The following is a 22,942-nucleotide window of genomic DNA, read 5'->3' on the forward strand; positions in this document are numbered from 1 at the left end:
ACAGAGAGACATAGACGAGAAGTATTTTTATGTATGAAATAAAAGGTAGGGGTAGTTGTGACATACAGCCAGGGGAGAATGACCAAGGTGCAGGTTGTTTTAACCAAGCATAAGGGTTGGTTGACTGCAGCTGTTAGGGGGTGCACGGGGTTGGTTGGTCCTCAGGCGAGGCCATAATGCCGGGACAGTGACAGTACGAGGGGGACGATGGGAGTGAAGTACATGTATGTTACTACCTAGGGGAGCAGGGGTCTTGGCCGGGGGTAGCAGGGGGAGGATAAGCAGCTAGCAGGTGCCAATTGTCCTCCCCTGGGCTCCGCTGGGCTTTAACAGGGTCATATTCTGGGCCGACTGAACCCTCACCCTCTTCCATCTGAAGGACACAAGATGCTTACAGTGAGCCCTGCTGGCCAGTCAAAGAGCTCAACCATCAGTCAGCAAGGTAGACTGTTGGTAAGTCAGACATCGACGAAGCAACATAGCCAGTAAAGCCAGCCTGTTAATTAACCAACCACACTGCAAAAAATATCCACTTTAGTCTCATATTCAACCTTTAAACCTTTGTTGAAACAAGTCAACGATTTGGATTAAGGGGTCAGATAATTCCTTTTTCTTACTTGTTTTAGGAATATTCTAAAAGCTATTGCATGTGCTAAAACAATGTCTTGTTTCTGGAGGAGGTACTTGATTTTCCTTATTTTAAGTTAATTTTCACTTGATAGAGACTTTAAATTGTCTCTACTGGCATTATCTTACATTTTCTTGGTGAAACATGATTTGAGACTCAACACAAGACTAAACAAACAAAATTAAAGGTGGATATGTTTTTTCAGTGCTGCTTATTTACCAACCAGCAGATTAGTCAGTTAGTAAGGAAGTGGTCAGTTTGTCAGTGTCAGTCCAGGCTGCACTGTAGGGAGGCAGTTAATTGAGGATATTTCTGACCCTAACTCTACATTGAGCTCCAATACACTCTAATGCCGTTCACAAGTGATCTCACCTACAACCTTCATCGTAGCAACAGAGCTGAAAGCAAACAGCTGATTCCTGCTTTTTGTAACGAGACACCAATGTGCAGCCGGGTTCTTATTCCCCTGCTGCAGATGTCAACCTCATTTTAATTGGGACTATGACATAATTGTAAATCACTGCTTGAGAACAGGGTCTTTCAGAAAATTTGAGTTGTTTGATGAGGTCACTGGGGGAGGGCTGTAATTTCTCACAAAAGCAGACAATTGAACTTTGGCAAGAATGCCGGTAAGCTCAGAGATAGCTGTAAAACTGAGCAACAAATGAGCAGAAAGAAGCTGCAGGAATACCAAATGTCTCGAGGGAAAAAGATCCTTCTAGCGCAGATAAGAGCAAATCTATTAACATCCACACTAATAAACCTGCTGCTGAATCTATCAGAGCTACTGGGTAGGCAAACAACAGGAAAGCCAGAAGAGCCCCTTGGGTTCTTTTGTGATTAACTCCGTCTAATGTAATTATTTAAAAAAAGACTGACAGATACTGGAATTCCTGAATAAAGGAGCTGAATAAATTGCATTATACAGCACATTAACATGAACGCAACCTGGTAAAAGAGTCTTTTGTATTTCTACTGATTCAACAAACAAATTACTAGCGCTGGTGAAATAGGATCTCTTTTGCATAATGTGCTTTGTGCCTTCTTTTAACATAAGGCACAGGACCTTTATCATCTACAAGTCTACAGTTTGTTTCTGCTCATAGAATTTGTGGGATGGGACCTGCATCTGTATCATTAGTAGCTTGAAATATACACTGAGTTTCCAGTTTATTAGGTACACCTTGTTAAAACCAAGTAAAATAACAGCCCTGCAATAAATCCGACCTTCACAAATGTTACAATGTTTAGTTTTTGTTGAAACTGTTTCAGAAACTTTTTGATTCAACTATACGATCATTTTGAGGCTGGTTTTGATACAATGAGGAGTTTCTATAATTTTCAGTGAAAAACACCAACACATAAACGAGAGCCAACATGACCATAAAGTTGCATCAGGTTGAAGGTAAGATATACTAGCTGTATTAGACTGCATTGGTTTTTGCTAGGTGTGTAAACTGGCAGCTAAGTGTAATATAAACCATTACAAACAATAAACATGGCCTTATTTTTATAAATGGTGGTAACATTTCCCAGCGACTGCTTCAGAACCATACAAACGAGTTTGATAAATAGCTGTGAGGATAAAGATATGCATGCAGCAACATTCGCTATTAAATTAACCTAAATTACAAGAATGCTAACCCTGTGTATTGCACAAGGTTTATTCACATGATCTTGCATGATATTTCAATATAATGAGCAAAATTACAAATGTTAAAAACATATAATTTGCTTATATTCACTTGTCAAGACAGAGGCTGTCCAAGACCAAGGATTTGTTTCTGGCTTTTGGTCTTTTCCCTTCAGCATAGAGAGCTCACACTATTGTTTGCATTTCCCTTACGGGTTATTTATAATGATATCTGCCATAAGAGCTCAAGATCTTCCACTCATCAGTCTAAAATAGCTGTGATAATAACACAGCTGTCTGTCATGCTTCATGCTGCTGTGCAAGGCAGCCCAGCCCAGACCAGTCCAAGAGTCTGTCATGCAGCTGTAGTGGGTTATCAGTCTTGTTCTGTGGGTCTGCTGAAACCATGCAGGTGGACAGCTCTGAGCTTAGCAGTGTGTTCTCAAGTGGTGAAACCAGTCTGACAGTGTACGTCAAGAGGATGGACCATGCTATAGCTAAAAGGGGTGGTTTGATGGGCTGCACCATGCGACTGATTGATACGTTACTTTAACACTAGCTTGGCATGCCAGACCGTGGTTGTACGACAAGACCACTGGCTGATGGTCAGGAGGCGGGTCTGACCACGTGCTCCGATTTGGGACTAATGCAGATGCAGGACTCAAGACACCAAATAGGGTCCCTGCATGACAACATTGCTATCACAGCATAATGAGTGAGAGGGGAACAGTCAAAATTAAGTCAATGAGGATTCCCAGGCGATCTGACATTCATTCACTGACTCATTCATTCATTCGTTCGTTTGTTCATGCAATGGGCCGGAGTAATGACAGTACCATGCTGTAGCAGGCAGGAGTGGTGGAGGTATGAGGACACTATGTCAGCCTTTCAATAAATGCAACACATGCAGCAGCTGAAATGCTTTATCTCACATTCTTTGGCATTGTCTCCAACCCCATAAGGCCCAAAAATACGTTTAACCCCCAATCACAGAGAATGCTGATTGGCTTGTCCGGGGCATGCAGTCACAGACATGAAACAAAAGGCCGTGATCCAACACTAGCAGCACATATCATGGCAGTAAGTGCACTGCCAGTGTTAGAAACAGGCCTAAGCAGAACTAAATCAAGTCCAGACCTGGGAGAAAGAACATCTTAGTGTTGTATGAATGATCATAAACAGGAGTGCTTATTCCATAAAGCAATATTTCTAGTTTTTAGGCGTTGTCCATGTTATGCTGTAAATAAGACTTCAGCCCTAAATTTTGACAAGCATCTTAACCTCTACATCAATTTTCTATTTTTAAGAATACTACCAGTATACAATCTGACAAAGGCAAGTAAATGTTTGATCAAACACAGTTAGTGTCACATCTGAAATTAGCAGAGGAAGCATATGGGAAAGAACACCAATTAAGCGTTGATGGATATTACATATGGTTGTGTTTGGTTTTAGTACTGTTAATGTGACAATTGCAGAATCAATCATATATTGTTACTGTATGTGTAAACATACAGTGCCAAAAAAACAAAAAACAAAAAAACGAATCACTGCAGAGTAAAAATTAAAACCGAAAGATTTTATGAACTTTAAAGCCTTAGTTCAACATAACGACTTGGATTCCTGTTTCGTGAATAGGTGAAAAATCATACTATATGTTTTCTTACATGTTATAAACACAATTAATTGATTAATTGATAATAATTGTTAGTTGCAGGTCGAAAATACATATTTTCAAACTAATGGAAGAGAAACTGAATTTAGAGATGGCATCATCAGTGCAGGGGAAAAGGACAGGCCAGTATTGATGGCTAACGATTCACAAAAATATACCATTTCCTGCCAAAATCTGATAATATAGACAAATTGCTCTTGAAGAAAGCACTCCTGGGATACTTGTTTCATTTGAATTGATTTTTAGATGAATTTTAAGCCCAGGGCTGAATCAGTCTCATCTCCTCTACCTAATTTTGCCCAGCTGGCTCTTGGCTCTGGACAGAGGCTGCAGAGCGATGAAGTCATCACCTATTGCCACACGGTTGGAATACATCTACACCAGGAGCGTACACAGAGAGGATAGGAGGAAGAACACACACAGACACAAAGAGGTTAGAAATAAAGCTCTCACACACACATGCATTCAAACACACCATCCATACTGAACCCACTCTCAGAATCACACACACACACAGACATACAGACACACACACACACACACACACACACACACACACACACACACACACACACACAGAAAGACAAAACTGGACAAAGGTTAGAGCAGAAATAACAAACACCACATAGGAATAGAAAAGACGGCAATTTTTTTTCTGAGAAACAAGAGGAGAAAAGCTAAAACATAAACAGTCTCCAGCTGGACAAATCAGTACAATAACAGTGTGGGTGTGCGGAAAGGTGAGCATGCACACTGTGTGTTTTGTCTATGTGCGCATGTGGCTGTGAATACTGGATCAGAGGGGAGTCATGCGGTGTGTGTGTGTGTGAACAACTTAACACCATGCTGTTTGTGAAAAGAAGTGAGTTACTCATGACCACAGATGCTGAGAAAATAATGAACTATTTAAACAATGTGGCACACGGGACATTTTCTCTCCCTGTCCAGAATCTGAGTTAGGTTGACATTTTAGTTTATTTTCTCCCTCCAGGCTCTTGTCATTGCACAGGAAATATAATTTCCATTTTTGTAATACAAGTAAGAATAAGTATTAAATCTAACATAGCACACAGAAGACAGTTTAACTACTGCAATGTGTTTTTGCCTTCCCTGTGTCATTTCATTACTTTTAATGAGTTTTACTTTTGAGACTCGGTTTGCAGCAGGCCTGTAACCCAAACCCATAGAAATGGCTACTTACACTAGATAGTGTCCAGCTGGTCCTATTAATTTGAATGTAAAAAGTGAACATAAGCTTAAGATTTCTAAAGATGCTGCAGACAAGCTTTCTGATTCCACTGCAACATTTGCCCCATGATTAATTTCTTTATGACCTTTTGTAGAAAATTTGCCCTCCATACCTGTTATTATACTGTTTGACTTCTTTCTCTAATCCTGTCTTTCTTTGCCTTTCAGCTTTCTTTAAATCATGATTTCATCTTGACAAAAAGGTTGCGATCTTGGCTAGAATCCCTGATACAACTTTGGAGAAAAAAGAGTAGCTACAGTAGAGTGAATAACCAGAAAAATGCAGGATAGTACAGAAAACTAAAACAGTGATCTGAGAACTGCTGCGACCACGAGTGACTACAATGCGCCTTGGAGTCAGGCCAGCATGGTGCAGGGCTTATGAAAAGCATGGAAACCTCTCGCAAGTAGACAGGTTAATGCTGGACAAATCTCTTGCAGCAAATTTGAATTTCAACCTGTACTTTTTTTTTTAACAAAGAAAGAATAATCCACTTTAGAAGAATGGCTGGACTTCATTACAAGTTGCTGACTTTTACTTTCTCCCACTCATCCCTATGTTACCTGACTCTTCTGTGTGCTGGTGGGCAGCAGATGTCTGTAGAAGACCTTCTTCACCACATCAGGAAAGAGGCAAGTTATGACAATGATGATGATGGCAAACCATGCTGAGCCGCTGGACAGCAGCTGCACGAATACAAAGTACATGTCCTGGGTGTGGAGAAATGGCCTAGAGGGAAATAGATGTAAACAGTGGTTACATATTGCAGCAAAAGGGGAAAAATACATTTCTTTTATTCTTCTTATGAGTGGGGGGTGGGGTGGGGGTGGGGGGGGCACCAACAAATTGGTTTGTGTGAAAGTGACTGGCCATGCTATTATCAGAACTGACTGTCTTTGGGCTGAGGACACAGTTAAAAGTTTTCAAAACAACAATAGAGGTGGGCAGTCGGTCATCACAGTAAATTCAAGTCACAGTGGCAGTTGGAGCTTGAATTATTTTATTATTCCCAGAAAGCACAGAGTCAAAGGAACTGTGGTGATGTATGATCACAAATATCAGTTATGGTCTAATTCTGTCAGGGTGGCTCCTACCAGTCTGTGAGGTGACTGGACTGTGTAAAGTGGTTAAGATTGAACTGATCAGTCAAACACACACTCAGATAATCAGTTTTCTAAGAAAGCCTCTGTGATATATAAAACAAGTGAAAGGACTGATAAATCTGGTGTTTATCAGCCTTTTTCATCCAGAGCCTCATTTTGGGACAAAAAGCAAAGTATGTGCACATTGTGCAGACCTATCTTACTGGAGATCAATCAAATCAATCACTTTCAAAAGCAATTTTGCATATTGCATAAAATATTGATGATTATTCTAAAGTAAATATGAGCTTCACTAAATTTGCATGAACAACTTGCGGTTGAGGATTTTCAGGAGGAAGCAACTACTCTTGAGTTGCCATAACTGTGATGTAGATAATCAATGATCAACACCTTAGAAAATGTTTTATTGCTCTTTTTTTTCCAGCATCTCCAGAGAAGTGACTTAAACATGCTGCTTGCCCGAAGTGAGGAGCAATGTCTTTATCAAAGACTGTTGAAAAAACATGGCATTCACTCAGAGGGAGAGTCCCATGGTGCCTGTAGGTGCAGAGACAATTTGCCTGTTGTCTCACTATATAGGCATTTAAAGTCATATGATACTGCAGGCAACATATCAGCTTCAAGACAATTGGTAGACCAAAGCTAGATTATTTACTGTCCATATTTGATTTGCATTCCCGTAAATAGTATGATTTAACACTTTTACTGTTGTTTTATTCAGTACAACCAGAGTTTATACAGTTTAGTTTCCCCGTCATTCTGCTGGGTGGCCAGTGCAGATTATGTTCTACCAAATGTAGGGATCTCACTTTATAGGTGTTATAGAAGCTCCATGTAATTTCCTTTGAGTTTTAAAGCAGTGATTTGTACAACAGCAAAATATGTGAACTTTGTTAGAAGCTCTTACCAGATGATGCCTCCATAGAAGAGAGAGAAGATGAAGTAGAAGGCAATCGAACCCCATGTCACAAAATGGTTCATCCATGTCCAGAAATGAGTCTCTAAAGCAAGCTGCCATTACACACACAGACACAACCACACAGACGCACATGGGGGGTAGGGAAAAAAAAATATGTGTAAAACACAGACAGGGGCAAGTTAGCCATCAATAAACTACAGCTATCTTCCTCAGTGGTGTAAAACAGACCTTGAAACAAACTGTGATAAATAATGTTCTATTAATGACCACTGACATCATCCTAATACGTCACAATGTACTGTATTTCATATTGGGACTGTAGGAAAAGTGTGTCCCTAAGGACTTCAACATGTTACCCAGCTTATAGCTGCTGCACACAGTAACCATCTTCATCTTAGAGCTTAAGTATTTTTGACCACTTGGGCCAGAACGACTTCAAATATAGAAGAATAACAATCTCTCTGATGTTCTGTGCTACACTACAGTATAGAAACCAAACATTCCCAGCACTTATAGTAAGTATTAAATGATGTAGGTAAAAATGGTAATCTTGTCAGTAAATGCCAATAAAAAAAGGTTGAAATAGTAGATAACACAATTCATAAAAGAACAGGTTACCTTGTGGTGAAAGTGTAAGATTAGCTGTAACTTACCTTTAATGTGACAGTGATGACCATGACAGTAAAGACCAGCGTTCCAAATGTCCAGTTTCCAAACATCTATAAAACAAACATACAGCACCAGTGTATTATTAATATTAAGAAACTTGTGTTATGTAGCACAAGTTTCTTGTGTTACCTTAAATTAAAGATACAAGTAATTCAAACAGAAAAATCTATGACATTTTGCTGGAATTTCAAAACAATGAATAATGGAAACAGAAAACATGATACTTGATATTTAAAACTGTTCAAAATCAAAACACAAATCTGGATAAAAGTTGGGAGTCAGGGCAGGCGATGCATTAGTTTAGCGGTGTGCAGTGAAGAGACCAGTGAAGTTCCACAAGACACCAGCCTGAGTTAACAAGTTGTACGATGCCTATAATGAGGCCTTGCCCTCCGACTGTGGGACTACTGTCGGCAGCTCCCCCGCTTGTTATGAGAATCACTCTACTTGAGCTGTGGGGGGCATTGTTTTGTTGCCAGCCAATTCTAGACCCTGCTGGAGAATGAGCACCGAAAACTAATGGTGAGTGGCATATGACGCATCCACAGAGACACTCAGGGGAGCAGACAACAATTCCAGGCCCTTAAAAGATATTTTTGTTCAAGTTCTAGTTTAATCATATCACAATTAAAAAACAAAAAGTTTTTACCAGTCCTTTACAAACTCTGCTTTGTGTGCCGTTTTCATTAACTATTTAAGTGTGCTATCTTCAGATGCGGTCTCCTTGAACCATCACCACCTTTTAACCCACAAAAACATGACGAGGAATCGTCCTGATAGTCCTCTCATTAACCCCCAAAGGAGACATGCATTCATCTGTGGAGCAGACTCTTACCAGCTGCCTGTTAGCTCGCAAGATCTGAAGACATGCACAGCGTGAAGGCAGAAGGAAAAGAAAAGAGTAATCAACAAAAGATAGAAGAAAAACACGAGCAAGAGAGAGCAATAGGAAAGAGTGCTTTCTGAAATACCAAACTTGCAACAGGCTGAAAGACAGCAAGATATGCAGCGGGTTAGAAAAGAGAAGGAAACTGAATTTGTTAAGAGCCAGAGACACAGAAGACATGATATGAAGAACAAGTTAGGTTACTAGAACTTACTTATTAACAAGTGAATGACAAACATGCTCAGAATGTAAAAGAGACAACCGGGCTATTTAAAAGGCTTTTAAACAAAGAGACAGAATGAGGGGGAGAGAAGAGCCAGATCAAGGGAAGAAGTGACTGCAGAAATACCAGCAGGCAACCACTCCAATCAATAACAATAATTGATCATAACATGCACACACACATATATATACACACACACACACACACACACACACACACAAACAGTTGTCCTGCATTTGTTTACACATTATGCCCTGAAACAACACTTTCCTAGAGTGGTTTCAGAAAATCCTCTCAGCAGGGATTCTGCTATAGAGTAAAAACATATAATACAATCCCACACACACACAGAGACACACAGAGACACACAGACACACAGAGAGACACACACACACAGAGACACACAGACACACACACACACAGACACACACACACACAGACACAGACACAGACACACACACACACACACAGACACACACACACAAACCTGTCCATTGCCCATAAGTGTGGTGTCTTCTCCCATCAGTATGTACGATCCAAAAAAGAAGACAAAGGCGTGACAGAAGCCCAACAGAGTCCAGTACAGGAATGTCCGAAAAGACAGCAGAGCATTCTTGCTGATGTCCCTGTGGGATACAAACATTTTTCTTCCCTTAAAGGATAAACTGTATCAAGACTCAGTGTCATGCCATCTTTGGTAAAAATCAGCAGGAAAATTGTGCAGGTATAGGGTGCATGTATCATTATACAAAATAAAAATTACTTCTCAATTTTTATTTTCTAGCAGTTAGACACTGATTTCTTTTAAATATATGAAAACCGACCAAAGCCAGTTCCCACAAATAAACAAACAACAGCCTCACCTGTACAGGCCAGGTTTATTCTGCAGTACGTGTGGATGGACCAGCTGTTCAAACAGACTGTACACCAGGATGGGCAGCGAGGTGAAGCAGATGTTGTATAGTGTCAGATAAACACTGTCGTACAGAGTCTGGGATGGACAGAGACAGTATTTCACTCAACACAAATTCATTAGCTAAAACTGATATCCACAGCTCATCCTACCTAACTAGAACATAACAGGCAGGGAAGTTGAAAAGAGTCAGATATACAAGAAAGAAGCTGAATGGTGGAAACATATTTGCTGTGTGTGCATTAGACATTATTGACATATTACAGGTTATTATGTGGCATAGCCTCCGTCTGTATGTCTACACTGTATACAGTGTAGGATCTTCAAATTATTTCTCAGGACTGATATCTTCCTTGTTTAGGACAATAGTAATAACATTAATAACAGATTAAAGCTTTAGTAACACATTCACTGCCAATCAGAGTTTGATCAAATATTTAACAAACATTAATTCCCAAGTTTCAAAGGCATATCATAAAAATTTGAAGAAGTTAAACACAAATTGAGAGATTCTCTGTTTAAATGTCATAGCAATTCAAAATGACTGAACCTCATGACGTTTTTCTTGTTGAACCTTTTGATCCTCATACATGATATCAAATTAAAAATGGAAAATTAATCTGGATATCAAACAGACTTATCCCAAAAATGCTCTCAATGAAGTAATGCTGTAAAATGGCCAACATGTCGGACTGTGCAACATCAAAACTGGGACAAAACAACAATGACAAGAAAAAGAGAGAGAAATGGAGAGATAAAGAGACTTACTTGTTGTGAAAACAAACAGAAGAACTGGTATAAAAACTGGGGCGTGATAAAACACACATTCTAGAAAAGACAGTGAGGGAGAGAATGGTTAAAAACACTGCAGTGTAAGGAGACTTGACTGAAGCTGAGGTAAAAGCCCACTTCTGTTAATTACAACGGGCTCCTTTAGTGATCAGTACCTGCATCTCCTGCTATAAAGCAGTTGGTATGAAAAGGAGATTTGAATAACCAAAAGCTGAAAATGAGCATTGAGAATCTTATTCTCACTCTAGGAATGTATTCAAATCAAGAAATCAAGAATTCAAAGCTTTGTCACCACGGCCATTTCTTACCTTGTAGAAAAAGTACTGTACAAGGGTAGCTATTCGAATGTAGTAGAAGTGACCGTGGACCAGCAGTAGTTTAGCCAGGAACTTAAACCTGGCAATTGCATAGTCACTGTTTCTCACGGCCTGACGACCCTCCTTCCCCATGATACCTGGAGACACATGCAAACACACGTTAGAGATGAAACTGCAGAATGCAGAAACAGTGGAGTTTGCAACCATGTCCTGTGCATGTGTGTGTGTATGTATGTGTTGAATGTTTACCTATGCCCACATGGGCTTCCTGTATCATACTGACATCATTGGCTCCATCCCCAATAGCTAAGGTAATGGGTTTCTCTGGAGATGTTTTTAAAAGACGTACCACCTAGACAGAACACAGTAATATTGATATCTGGGTTGAGTTTAAGTAAGTTAGAGTAAACACAGGGAAGGAATAAGGGCTTTGATAATATCAGCACAATGACAGTCTGTTTTTAGCTCATCTTAGAAATTGATATAATTTTTTTGAAACATTAAAAGTGATTTATTGGGGTGAGTGGTCTGTGTGTATGGCAAAGCACTGGTACCTTAGCCTTCTGCAGTGGGGCCATGCGGCAGCACAGCACAGCTGAACAGTTTTTACACACTTCCATAAAGAGCTTCTCGTGTTCCCTCAACGCTAAAGAAAGACTGGCCCCATCCACGACTAACCCATGCTGTATGACATGGTCCTCCTTTATCCTGGGAACAAATGGAGAAAAAGAGTCAGAAAAGAACAGGATGGAAGAGAAGGACAGAGTGGAAAGAGCTACAGTGCTACCAACTACTACCTAATGCCCAGTTAGATTCTACTGTTAGTCCATTCACCAGCACATTTCTTGGTTACATAGATGTTTTGTTTACTTCGCATGTGTAATATATATAGATTGTTATATATATATATATATATATATATAGATGTTAAAGTCCAGACTGCTGAAAACACTAACAAAAAGAGATTAATTAAATAAATGGTATCCAAATAAAACCAAACTCACATCTAATATTTAAAGAGCCCCAATCTTATCAAAATACAAGGCTATATATACACTTTGTCTATTCTATATATGTCAAAAGGAGAATGAGACACTCACCTCCTGGCCAGTCTGCGGAGCTGCTCCGCACACTCATTGTCAGAGCGCTGCTGCAGGAGCTCCAGGATGTTCATGGTTCTGTGGAAGTGGCCGCAGGACAGGCTGACACTGACCGCTGTTTCATGTTTGTCCCCTGTCAGCACCCATACCTTGATTCCTGCCAGCCGTAAAGCCTCAATGGTCTCCTGGACTTTGTCTTGGAGTCTGAGAGGAGACAAGGAGGAGAGAGAATAAACACCATGTGCATGTTCCATGTACTGTAAAGCTTCCAGTGATTCCTAAATATAGTTTCCTTAGGTCGAGCCCAACATGACATGAAAATTTTGTTTTAGACTTGTTGTGGGTGAGGTGATGTCGCTGGCTGGCATTTAAACCTGGTGTTTTATTGCTGTGGAGTTAATGTGATCATGCCCTGGAGGCTTGTTAGCTAACTACAGTGTCCTTAGGTCAATAAGACCAGATGAATGTAGGGAGCATCTCTACGTTTCCTAAAGATCCTTTTATTGAATTGGTAAAGTCTCAGTATGGATAAATATGTTTCAAGGCGATCAAGAAACATAAAAAATATTATAGTTAGATCAATAGGTTGTCGCAGTTTGAACAGATTTCTTCAACAGAAACAGTTGAAATTAAAGGACAATGGCATCTGTGACTGCTTTCATGTCATCTATATTTGATGACGGGAAGAGGGTGAAAACTGCCTCTGAAATTTGGCAGCACCTTTTTTTTTTTTTTTTTAAGAATATTTATCCTATTTCTGGCCTTGGTTAATTGACAATGAATATTACCATGGCTCTCAGATTTACTTTACTCATACTGGATTGAAAAAAAGAAATAGTCGTGTCTTCAATAATAGAGGAGATCCTCTGATTGTGCCTAAGTAGGAAATCATTCCAGATACAGAAAGAACGCGAGGACAAGGAGAGAGAGAGAATGCAGAGAAATAAACAGTGGGAGTGGGAGAAGCGAGAGGCTTATGTGAGGAGCAGATGGTGAGTGGATGCAAACACATATCAACATTCATTTCCAGAGAGGCTCAGTGAGGTGACGTCTCCATCTCCCTGCTGACTATTGTTTGGTGAAGATTCTCCCTCCCACTGTGTTTATCCGTCTGTTTGGTGTTTTCTACTGTTTTATAATGACCCTCTTTGCTTTTGGACAGAATCCGATTAGCTGATTCCACTCTTTATGCTAAGCTAAACTGATCACATGCTGGCTCTAGCTTCATACTTAGGATACAGATATACAGTAAGTAACTATCAAAAAGAAGGTGTTTAAGCATATTACATACAAAATGTGGAACTATTACTTTAACGCCTGTAACCATTTCTAAGGAATAGCTTTTTTAGAGTCTCAAGCTCATGAATCTGAATCAGCCTTCATCAATTTAAATAAATCGTACATCTGTATTACAGGCAAGCATGAAACGTAAGCATAGCCGATACTCCATAGTTTTGTCCAATTTGTCCCACACTACTGATACCTGTTTGGAAAGCACTGACAAGTTCATTCATTGTATTTGAATGTGATGATATGAAGTATTTAGCAAGGGCATTACTAATATATTCCAATTTATTCTTTAAACGTTCATACTTGTCCTCCACCCCCGTTGCTCCCAGGAGCTGCAGGTCTCTCTCAATGTAGCTGAAGGCTTCCTGCAGTCTCTCCTCCCTCTGCTGCAGCGCGGTGCGGGCACTATTCAGACACCTGTCCACATCGATGTACTCCTCTGGGCTGAAGTGGCGACATGCTACCACCAGGGTCCGCAAACCTTTCTACAGTGGGAAGAGGAGAGTGGGTGATGGGTACACAAAAACCGGAAAAAGGAGAGAGCATATAAGAAAAAGATAATGACATTAAATAATAAATGGTAAAAATAAACGTAAAAGTTAAATAAAAACAAGTTTGTGTGGAGAGGAACAGTAAGTATGAGAAAGTCAAGATGATATGGGGAGGAGAAGAAGAGAAGGAAAGGGAGACGAATGGATGCAGAGAGAGAAAAAACAGAAAAACTATTTATCAAAGCTTGGCTTTAAATCAGGGAACCAGCCTGAGGGGCAGACGACCACAAATCAACCCAGTACAGAGCACAGACTCCTGGGTACTGATGTCCGATGACATGATGTGGGGGCCAGATATGCGTGTCTGTATTTGTGTGTGTGTGTGTATGTGTGTGTGTGTGTGTGTGTGTGTGTGTGTGTGTGTGTGTGTGTGTGTGTGTGTGTGTGTGTGTGTGTGGCTGTTGTGGTGAAGAATTTATAGTCAAAGGGGAAGAGAGTGCAAGAGAGCCAAAAGTCATCACTACAATGCATGGAAACGTCAGGCCACCAAACACACAGAGAGACACCATCATGAACATGTGGTTAAAGAAGCTTTTGAGAGTCAGATATTTCAATTTTTCATTATAAAGTTCAGGAAGAAAAAGGATATTCTCTGAGGTGTTGGATGGGGTATATGGAGTTTATTCAATCTACCTTTTTTTTTTTTTTTTGACTCAAAATGGTGTACAGGACGTTTCATGTAAAAGAATAAGACTTGTATAGTAGATCATCGTGTAGGGAACATGTCAGCATAACTCCTGTGACTCCAGTTCATCTGCACATTCACAGAAAGTCATATCTTCTGCCACAAAGTTAAAAAACAAGCAGTTGCTGGATGATGGAGTTTGGTTATGGATGCCATAATGTTGTTCAATCTAATGAACTGATGTGATACCAGAACTTGATTATTATTTGCTGACCACTACTCACTGAATGGACATGTACAACAGCAATGACAGTATAAGTTGCATTTCAAATATTTTTGTAAAAGAAATGATTCCTCACCAGTGCAAACTCATCAACGTGCAATCTCGTCTTTTCTATCTCACCGCTGGTGGTGAAAGGCAAGATAGCTGACTCTGCGCCTTTGGTGAACAGCACTTTGCCTCCTTGAAAGTCAAGATAGCAAGAAGAACACACTGAGAAAGTAGCAGTTATACATAAATAGCAAATAAGGCTTGTGAACACACTTTATATACACTGTATATTTGTATATCTGTATATTTCTTTACAGAATTCACTAATGCAAAACATTAAGATACTTATATCCATTCTTTCTAAGCATATTATTAAACTTAATTTGCTATATACCTTGCATTGTAGCCATCAGTTGTTAGTGTGTGTGTGTGGGTGTGTGTGTGTGTGTGTGTGTGTGTGTGATTCTGAGAGTGGGTTCAGTATGAATGGTGTGTTTGAACGCATGTGTGTGAGAGCTTTATTTCTAACCTCTCTGAGTCTCTGTGTGTTCTTCCTCCTGTCCTGTGTGTGTGTGTGTCTGTGTGTGTGTGTCTGTGTCTGTGTGTGTGTGTGTGTAACGAGTGACAAATTGCAAAGTGCTTTGGATAGGAGTGTCATGGAAATGCACTCCATTAACCATTTACCAAAAACACAGAGCAGTAGAACATTGTGTTACCTGAGGGAGTCTGTAGTATGACGCTCATCCTCCTACGGTCAGCATCAAACTCTAACACATGGAGCAGTTTATACCTGAGTGAGCAAAGAGAGGATTAGCTTCACTTTCGACTGTTGCTATAGTACAGGCCCAATATTAAATGCATGCATTAAATGAGAACATTGGCCACTTGCTCCACAGTCTTGTAAATTATAACTTTAGGACATTTGAACTGAGGTTAGCCATAGACGTTAAGCCTCACTTAATGAGGCGATCAAATAATACAGTTTTGAGTATTTGTGACGTAAGAGGTGCACAGGGTGAGACGTACTTCTCTGACTTGCCAAATGTTTGGATTTCCATGGTATCTCCGCTGCTGCCAGTGAAGGCCACTCCAATTCTGAGGAAATAAAGACAGAAGTTAATAGCTAGAATTCTTCGGAGAATAAGGATTTTAACCTTTAAATATGAGGTGAAAATCCAATTTCTAGTTTAGAAGTTTTGAAGGAAGTTGGGCCTTTAAAGAGACAAAAAAAGTAACTTTTAGCTATCGCATTCCACTCAGGCCATTCAATCAATAATTCATACAGTTATTAATCTTTCTCAGGGTCAGGAGGGCTGGTGCCTTCAGTTTATGGCATGTGTTTATACTGTGGGCAAAAATGCGGGAAATCCTAATGTGACCCAGGTGAACAAATATAAAACCAAAACACAAAACAAGGTGATAAAATAAAGGACCTTCTTGCTGTGAAGTGACTGAGCCATTGAGCTGCTTTACCAAACCAGATCAAGGTTACATTTATAATGGTAATGAAACATTGCGTGTCGTGTTATATCTACCAGTGATTATTGAGGTCAGGGTTCCAACTGTGTTGCCTTTTGGTTTAAATCAACAGATACTCTGTCTGTGGTTCAATGGAGCACAGAGGCACTGGGTCATGGGTGCAGCCCCTCACTGCTCAACATAATTCAACTTGATGGTTTGAAAACTACACTGGCCATAATCACTGACTTCATGCACCATGAATCCTGAAAGATTCTGTAAAACAACACAGTCTGACAAATTAGACGGGTGCTACGCAGCCGCATTTCTTAATCGTCAACTCTCCCTTGTTTTCATGTAGAACTGGAGGATGTTTTTTAGCTTCCCTTTTTCAAACTGGTATAGCAGAATCTGGTCACCTTCTTAATGTGCCTTTTGAGCCAGTTTCCACACAGACCAGTTAACCATCCTCCAGACATTAAATTCTTGCCTGTGCTATATTTCTCTGGCAGTAAAATGAACAAGAGTAAGAAAAAGTGCCACTTTCTATTTGGCCAGCAGTCCAACTTCCAGAAGTATTTTAATGTCCTCTAGCAGCTGACAGTAGTACAGCTGGTAGAATTTAACCTCATGTCAACAGCCACGATTTATATTCGTGCAAAGATCAAGAAAAGGTGTGTATATTATGAGCGGTAGTTTTTGGCTTCACTAAAGCCCAAGCTCTTCTCTGATATCACCAATGTAATAGTTTTCTTCCGGTATTGGCACCCCGACACAGACAATAAATTAAAGGCTGAAATTTACACATTTCCTGTATTGTAACAATCACACACCCATGCAATCTGGTGAAACTACAAGCTTTTATGGAAATGTCACACCACAGTAAACATATGGATAGAGGTCATTTTTCTTTCTTTTATCTGTAAGTCTCTAATGAAAAGCTCTGATGTAACCTCACCTCTTTGCTGCCTCTACTAAAGCTTTCTCATCCGGTGAAGAGGCATAGTATTCCATGTGATTGGAAGAGAAACCGTTTGCATGGGAGAATGGGTCTCCTCCCCCAACCAGGCAGTCTGGCTGGTCGTAGCTGATCTGAACTGTGTGACACAATGACACCGCCTTGAGAAATAATAATTCCTCGCCAATCTGAAGGGAGAGAAAACAGGGAAGGATGAGAGAGGAAGAGACCTTATAAAATTTTAAAATTAATTCTATATGGTAACTGTATGTGACTGTAAACATAAGCGATCATTTAGAGTTACCTCACTTGCAAATACAGCTTCTGAAAGGTAACATTTTAACAGTTCTACTTCTTAGATGCAGAAGTGCATTAGTCAAATTATATTTTGTTGAGTGTATGAATGGCCTGCGGCAAAAAGCCATGGCAGTGATTTTTTTCCTGGCAGCAGTGAGAACAGTGTAGATGTACAGTGTGTGTATGTCTGCCAAAAGAAAATGAATGCAATGCGTATATATGTGAATTACCAGGTGGGGCGTAGAACCATCTGGTGAATCGTCTGTCATTCCCTCCGGTACCAGTTTGCCGTTAACTTCCCGGTACTTGGTTCCGTTAATTGAACACTCACGGAACTGCATCTCGTTTTCCGTTAGCGTACCCGTCTTATCAGTAAAAACATACTCCACCTAGAAAATAGAAACACACAAATATGCATATATAAGATAAAGATTACTAAAGGTGAGGAAGAGAAGTTTCCTCTCAGTTTCAATGATCTGTTTTTAGACTTTTGCCATATGTAAATAAGCTTACATTTATTTAAATACTATGATAAAAATATAATAGTATATTATACACAAATATATCCGAATGAAAAACTCATTATTCATTTTCTAACGCAATAATAATTTCTACTTTCTTATACTTAATTTATAAAAAATAAATAAATCATACAAACAGATATTTATGTAAGCATTTACTGTAAATGTTGTGTGAGCTTGTATGTATGTGTATTCTTTTGCCATGTGTGTGTGCATCTATTCCTTTTCCATACCTGCCCCAGCTCCTCATTGAGGTCAGAGGTGTTGACCTGAGCTTTCTGGTCACTTTCCTCATGGTAAAGGTCCAAATCCCAGCCAATGAAAAAGGAGCCCAGGAACTTCTGCATCTCCACAGTAACGTAGAGTGAGATGGGGATAATAAAGTTGTAGAGGACCAAAAATGCCAAGAAGTCTGAGATGAACTTCAAGATCTAAAGGAAGCAGGACAGAGTACATTATTATTAGGATGAAACACAAGAAAAGTGTTGTAAAGATAATGATAAGCCTGCAAAACAAATGTGTTTAATGCAGATCTAAGTCACGCACAGGAGGATGGTGCTTCAGCACTGATCCTACTAAATCAAAGCAGGCAGTGTAATCCATTCCCATAAAGGAGTTAATTACTTTACGTGACAGGAAAGGAGAGAGAGAGGATGACAGACTGAGAGACAGAGTAACAGCAGCTATGCAAAAGCAATGTTTGTGACATGTTAGACCTGGAATTGAGCTCTGGCCAACTTGCTAAATAAAATGAATAATAAAATTAATTAGAAAAAGTTAAATAAAACACATTAAAAATAAAATCAGGCTATTCCTGATGTCTAGGATCAGACAAGATATGCAAGGAAAATACTGTACCTGTCACAGTATAGTGTTAATACTATTTGTCCTGATAGTTATCCTTTTTAGACGTGGATATTGTAATATTTAGGCCTTCAATTTAGACAATTTTCAGGCTTTTAAAAGACTGAACGATTCCTCAGAAAGAGAGGAAGGAGCTATGATGTAGAGATGTTGTCACTGGTAAAGGGTATAGACTAGGGCTGTCCCAAACGATTATTCTTTAAACGATTAATCTAGCGATTATTTTTTCGATTATTCGACTAATCTAACGATTATTTTTTTTATTAACTTAACAGTAATTTTATTGCAATTATTTTCCAGTTAGTCATTTAATATAACAATTTGCCCCGTCCAACACACACACACTGCACCAGGGTGTTTCCTCTTTATGTGCTCGTGCATGACTGTCGTGCTAGAGTGATATGCCAGATGCACTTTGCAGAGTCTGCAGACTACCGCACCGTTGGTGTCAAGATTAAAGTATTCCCAAACTTTGGAGGACCGTGTGCGAGCCTTTTTGCCGCGTGTTGATCCACACGCTCCGTCGTACTGCTGGTAGACGCCGCCATGTTGTTCAAATAGATTACACAGACGCAAATCATTCACGTAGTCAATGACTTCAATTACGTCATCGCGTTGTCCCAGTCCGTGCGCTGCGCTTGTATCCGGGTAAACCAAAGACGATGGATATAAACGGTCCCATTAGAAAGTTCCGGTTTTGTTCTATGAACATTTACCCTGTGTGGTTTTACACGACGCGTCGACACTAAAATTCCACGTTGAATAATTTTTATAATCGACAACGTCGATTACGTCGGATAATCGTCCCAGCCCTAGTATAGACTGTAACAGGAGCACCTGTTAAACTACATCTAACTCAGCCATTATTTTGTTGCTGGTATTCCTCTCTGTCTCCAGGGAGCAGGATGGCCAGTTTACAACTGACTGATTAGTGTTGACAGGTAGGCTGATAGGCTGGCAGAGTGGCCCAGTGACAGGCACTTCCTCTGTTATGCCTTGTCACAAAATCTAGATACATTAACCTCCCCTCCCAGCACCATTCTAGGATTCTGTGTGTTTGAGTATGTACGTGTGGATTCAAGTCTTTGCTCATCTTAATATCTTTACTAACTCTATTAATTTATATCTGCAGTAGAGAGAAAAAGCCCAGATCTTTTTGGCGAGGAGATGAAAGTGGTAGAAGGTGCAGGTGGCAGAGGTAACAAGAGTGAGACAGAACTGGAACGTCGACTAAAATCTCACTGCATCTAATCTCTGGGGCTGATAGCCTGCACTACTTACAAAAAACAAATCAATAAGAATGTATTCCTCCAACGCTTAATACAAAGCAGACTAACCGGACTGCTGTTTCTCTCTTGTTCTGTCTTTTGGTTGTAGAAAGGCTCGTCCCATTTGTCCTCAGCCTGCCAGGCATACTTCAGGATGGTGCTGAGGATGGCCTCGAACAGGAGGATGCCCAGGTAGATGATTAGGAAGGTATTCATGGACCTGACACGGGAAAATATTTTTTTAAATAAATGTTTAATAAGCATATCTGGGAACAGCAATATCTTGCTCATGCTGAGGCTAAAGAAAGTGCTTACTTCTCCACTGCAGAGCGTTTCTGGGACTTGCACTTATAGTTGAGGGCCATCTTGGACTCCATCCCTGTGTAAACTGCCACACCTGCAACATCACAATTTGTTAAGGTATAACACCAGGCTTGTGAAGCATTAGTCCCACAGACCATTGATCAAGTTGTGAGTGAAGTCTTGAGAGATGGTAGAACACTGGCTCTAGTTCTCCATGCCAAACAATTACAACATCATACACAGTACACTCTAGTGAAGCTTCGGGACATTGCTCTAAAAGCTGCAGATAAAAATGAGATTTGAAGATTTAGTCTATGAGAACGGTCCTCAGTTAACATAATCAGATCTCAGCCATATGATGAGGAGTGGCCTGATGTCCATGGAACTTGGCTTTCTTTGTGTCACATCATTCTTCCAATATCCACTAGAAGCAATTCAGAAGCAACTTGTTCTTGAACAGCTGTATTTTGTCCTTCCTTCTCTCTCAATTCAACTGGAAACTTCCCATTGCAAGAAATAATTTACCCCTCTAGCTTCTTCCCTCTAAGGTGAAGGTTTGGGTTTTCAGAACCATGTCTTTTGTTTCTCATTGTATTGACTCACCGAAAATCTCTTTGGTATTTTTCAACCTGGCCCCTCGCAGCAGCAAATTCTCCGGACCCAGCGGTCTGACAAACAAAGAGAAACAACATAAATACAGAGAAAGATGGATGTGGTTATTGGATTGTGGTACCAACATGACACATTGTACCTTGATGAAAATTAAATAATAAAATTACTCAAAACCTTCTTTGAAGTTCATACATCTTTTGTGTATTTAATTAATCATTTTCATTTGGCTACACATTGTCTTCTCTTTTGGTCACATAGCTGCACACTGCTGATTAAATACCTTAAATAACTTTAAGTCTTTTTTCGAATGAGTGTTGTATATGAATATGAAAAACAAATTTCACACACACACATACTTTCATGTTTCACCCTCCACTACCATCCCAGTATATTTGGTTATTGGTGGTCCCTGATGCCTCCCCTTACACTACACCAGGGGCTCTCTATCCAACCCATCTTATTCGGGAAGTCTGTTTAGCAATATTTTGGCCCTTTTGTATTAACCTGTCTTTAGTTCATCTTGCACAAATTATTAGCCAAACCAGCTGGATGAATCTGATCTCACCTGACTATCTCCTCCCCATGCTGAGTCACCGTGACCCGACCAACAAACCTGGAAAACAACAAAAGCACTTCAGTTGAGTGGACAGATAGAGACAGTAACAACATTCATTCTCTCTCACACACACACACACACACACACACACAGACAAACAATGACACACACACACACACACACACACACACACACACACACACACACACACAGGAAAACAATGACACACACACACACACACACACACAGGAAAACAAGTTACTTGAAGAAATCATGTAAATGCATAAAAACATTGGAAAGGCTTCTACGTGCATTTCAATAACCAGTTTACTCTAATGCATTAGATTGATGTCTCTGCAGCCTGTACAGGTTTCCTTTGGAGCACTTTCACTGATAGGGCACAGAGCAAAGAGAATAAGCTCTGTTGTGAAGAGCTTTTCTTTAACTGTGAGAAAGTGTCTCAATGTTAGCAAAAAACGAAAATGACAGATTTAGACCAATTAACTTCATTTTCTGATGGATTTTGGATTAAATCATTTTGAAAACAAGGATGCATCATGATGAGTACAGATCTTTCCTTTCATCCTGCTGCAATGCTGCCACAGTGATACTCTCCCTTTATGGAGTATTTGTCATGCACATGCTGACATGTTATAACCTCATAAGAAACCTGTTGAAGTGTATACAATCAGGCTCATCCAGCAGAATTTGAACAAGGTTTATCTTAATGCCTTAACCTGATTGAGGAAACTAGGTTTTTTGTTAACACGATTATGAAGAAATCAGATTACTGCAGAAAGCTGACAATAGCTGGATTAGTTAAGTGCATCTTAAACGCAGGGAGTGTTAAGACACACACATCAACCCAGAGAGGGGGAAGGGAGAGAACTGCCGTCGAAACAAGCTGCCTGATCTAAAAATACACTAATCGATCCTAAAGTAGCCAGCTGAGACCGACAAGAGGAAGACGGGTTGTTGAAGAGGTGATGAAGCCATCTCACACCATCATCCATTTAATAACACATCTCTGGCAGGATATTTCGATCATGTATTAATCAGGGTGGTTTTTAAAATGGGGTCCAGAGAATTCAAGGTGTTCTTAAGGGGATTCCAGAAAATGAAATGAGTGAAATGATCTGTACTTACAGTGAAACAGATATAATAAATAAAAACCAAGAATACAAACGTAACATACAAAAATCTATTCTATCCTATATAAGATTTCCAAATCCAGAATCTTTATGTCTAATTTTCTAATATG

General features: G+C 39.8%; 1 protein-coding gene across 2 annotated transcripts in view; it reads right to left on the reverse strand.

Annotated features, from left to right (window-relative positions):
- The window catches only part of atp11b (ATPase phospholipid transporting 11B (putative)), a 52,871-nt gene that overhangs the window by 14,659 nt on the left and 15,270 nt on the right, over nt 1-22,942 (reverse strand). For both annotated transcript variants that reach the window (XM_056377839.1, XM_056377838.1), the window contains exons 8-28: nt 21,691-21,738; nt 21,117-21,181; nt 20,526-20,607; nt 20,280-20,430; nt 18,312-18,509; nt 17,788-17,946; nt 17,261-17,448; nt 15,871-15,939; nt 15,561-15,634; nt 14,933-15,036; nt 13,701-13,882; nt 12,108-12,311; nt 11,562-11,715; nt 11,257-11,359; nt 10,999-11,144; nt 10,667-10,726; nt 9,849-9,976; nt 9,473-9,611; nt 7,861-7,926; nt 7,196-7,299; nt 5,749-5,914 (exon numbers count right to left, since the gene is read on the reverse strand). In XM_056377839.1, coding sequence (XP_056233814.1) covers nt 5,749-5,914; nt 7,196-7,299; nt 7,861-7,926; nt 9,473-9,611; nt 9,849-9,976; nt 10,667-10,726; nt 10,999-11,144; nt 11,257-11,359; nt 11,562-11,715; nt 12,108-12,311; nt 13,701-13,882; nt 14,933-15,036; nt 15,561-15,634; nt 15,871-15,939; nt 17,261-17,448; nt 17,788-17,946; nt 18,312-18,509; nt 20,280-20,430; nt 20,526-20,607; nt 21,117-21,181; nt 21,691-21,738 — 2,590 coding nt within the window. The remainder of the gene's footprint in view (nt 1-5,748; nt 5,915-7,195; nt 7,300-7,860; nt 7,927-9,472; nt 9,612-9,848; nt 9,977-10,666; nt 10,727-10,998; nt 11,145-11,256; nt 11,360-11,561; nt 11,716-12,107; nt 12,312-13,700; nt 13,883-14,932; nt 15,037-15,560; nt 15,635-15,870; nt 15,940-17,260; nt 17,449-17,787; nt 17,947-18,311; nt 18,510-20,279; nt 20,431-20,525; nt 20,608-21,116; nt 21,182-21,690; nt 21,739-22,942) is intronic.

Source organism: Seriola aureovittata, chromosome 6 (genome assembly GCF_021018895.1).
Source record: "Seriola aureovittata isolate HTS-2021-v1 ecotype China chromosome 6, ASM2101889v1, whole genome shotgun sequence".
In the NCBI taxonomy this organism is placed as follows: domain Eukaryota; kingdom Metazoa; phylum Chordata; class Actinopteri; order Carangiformes; family Carangidae; genus Seriola; species Seriola aureovittata.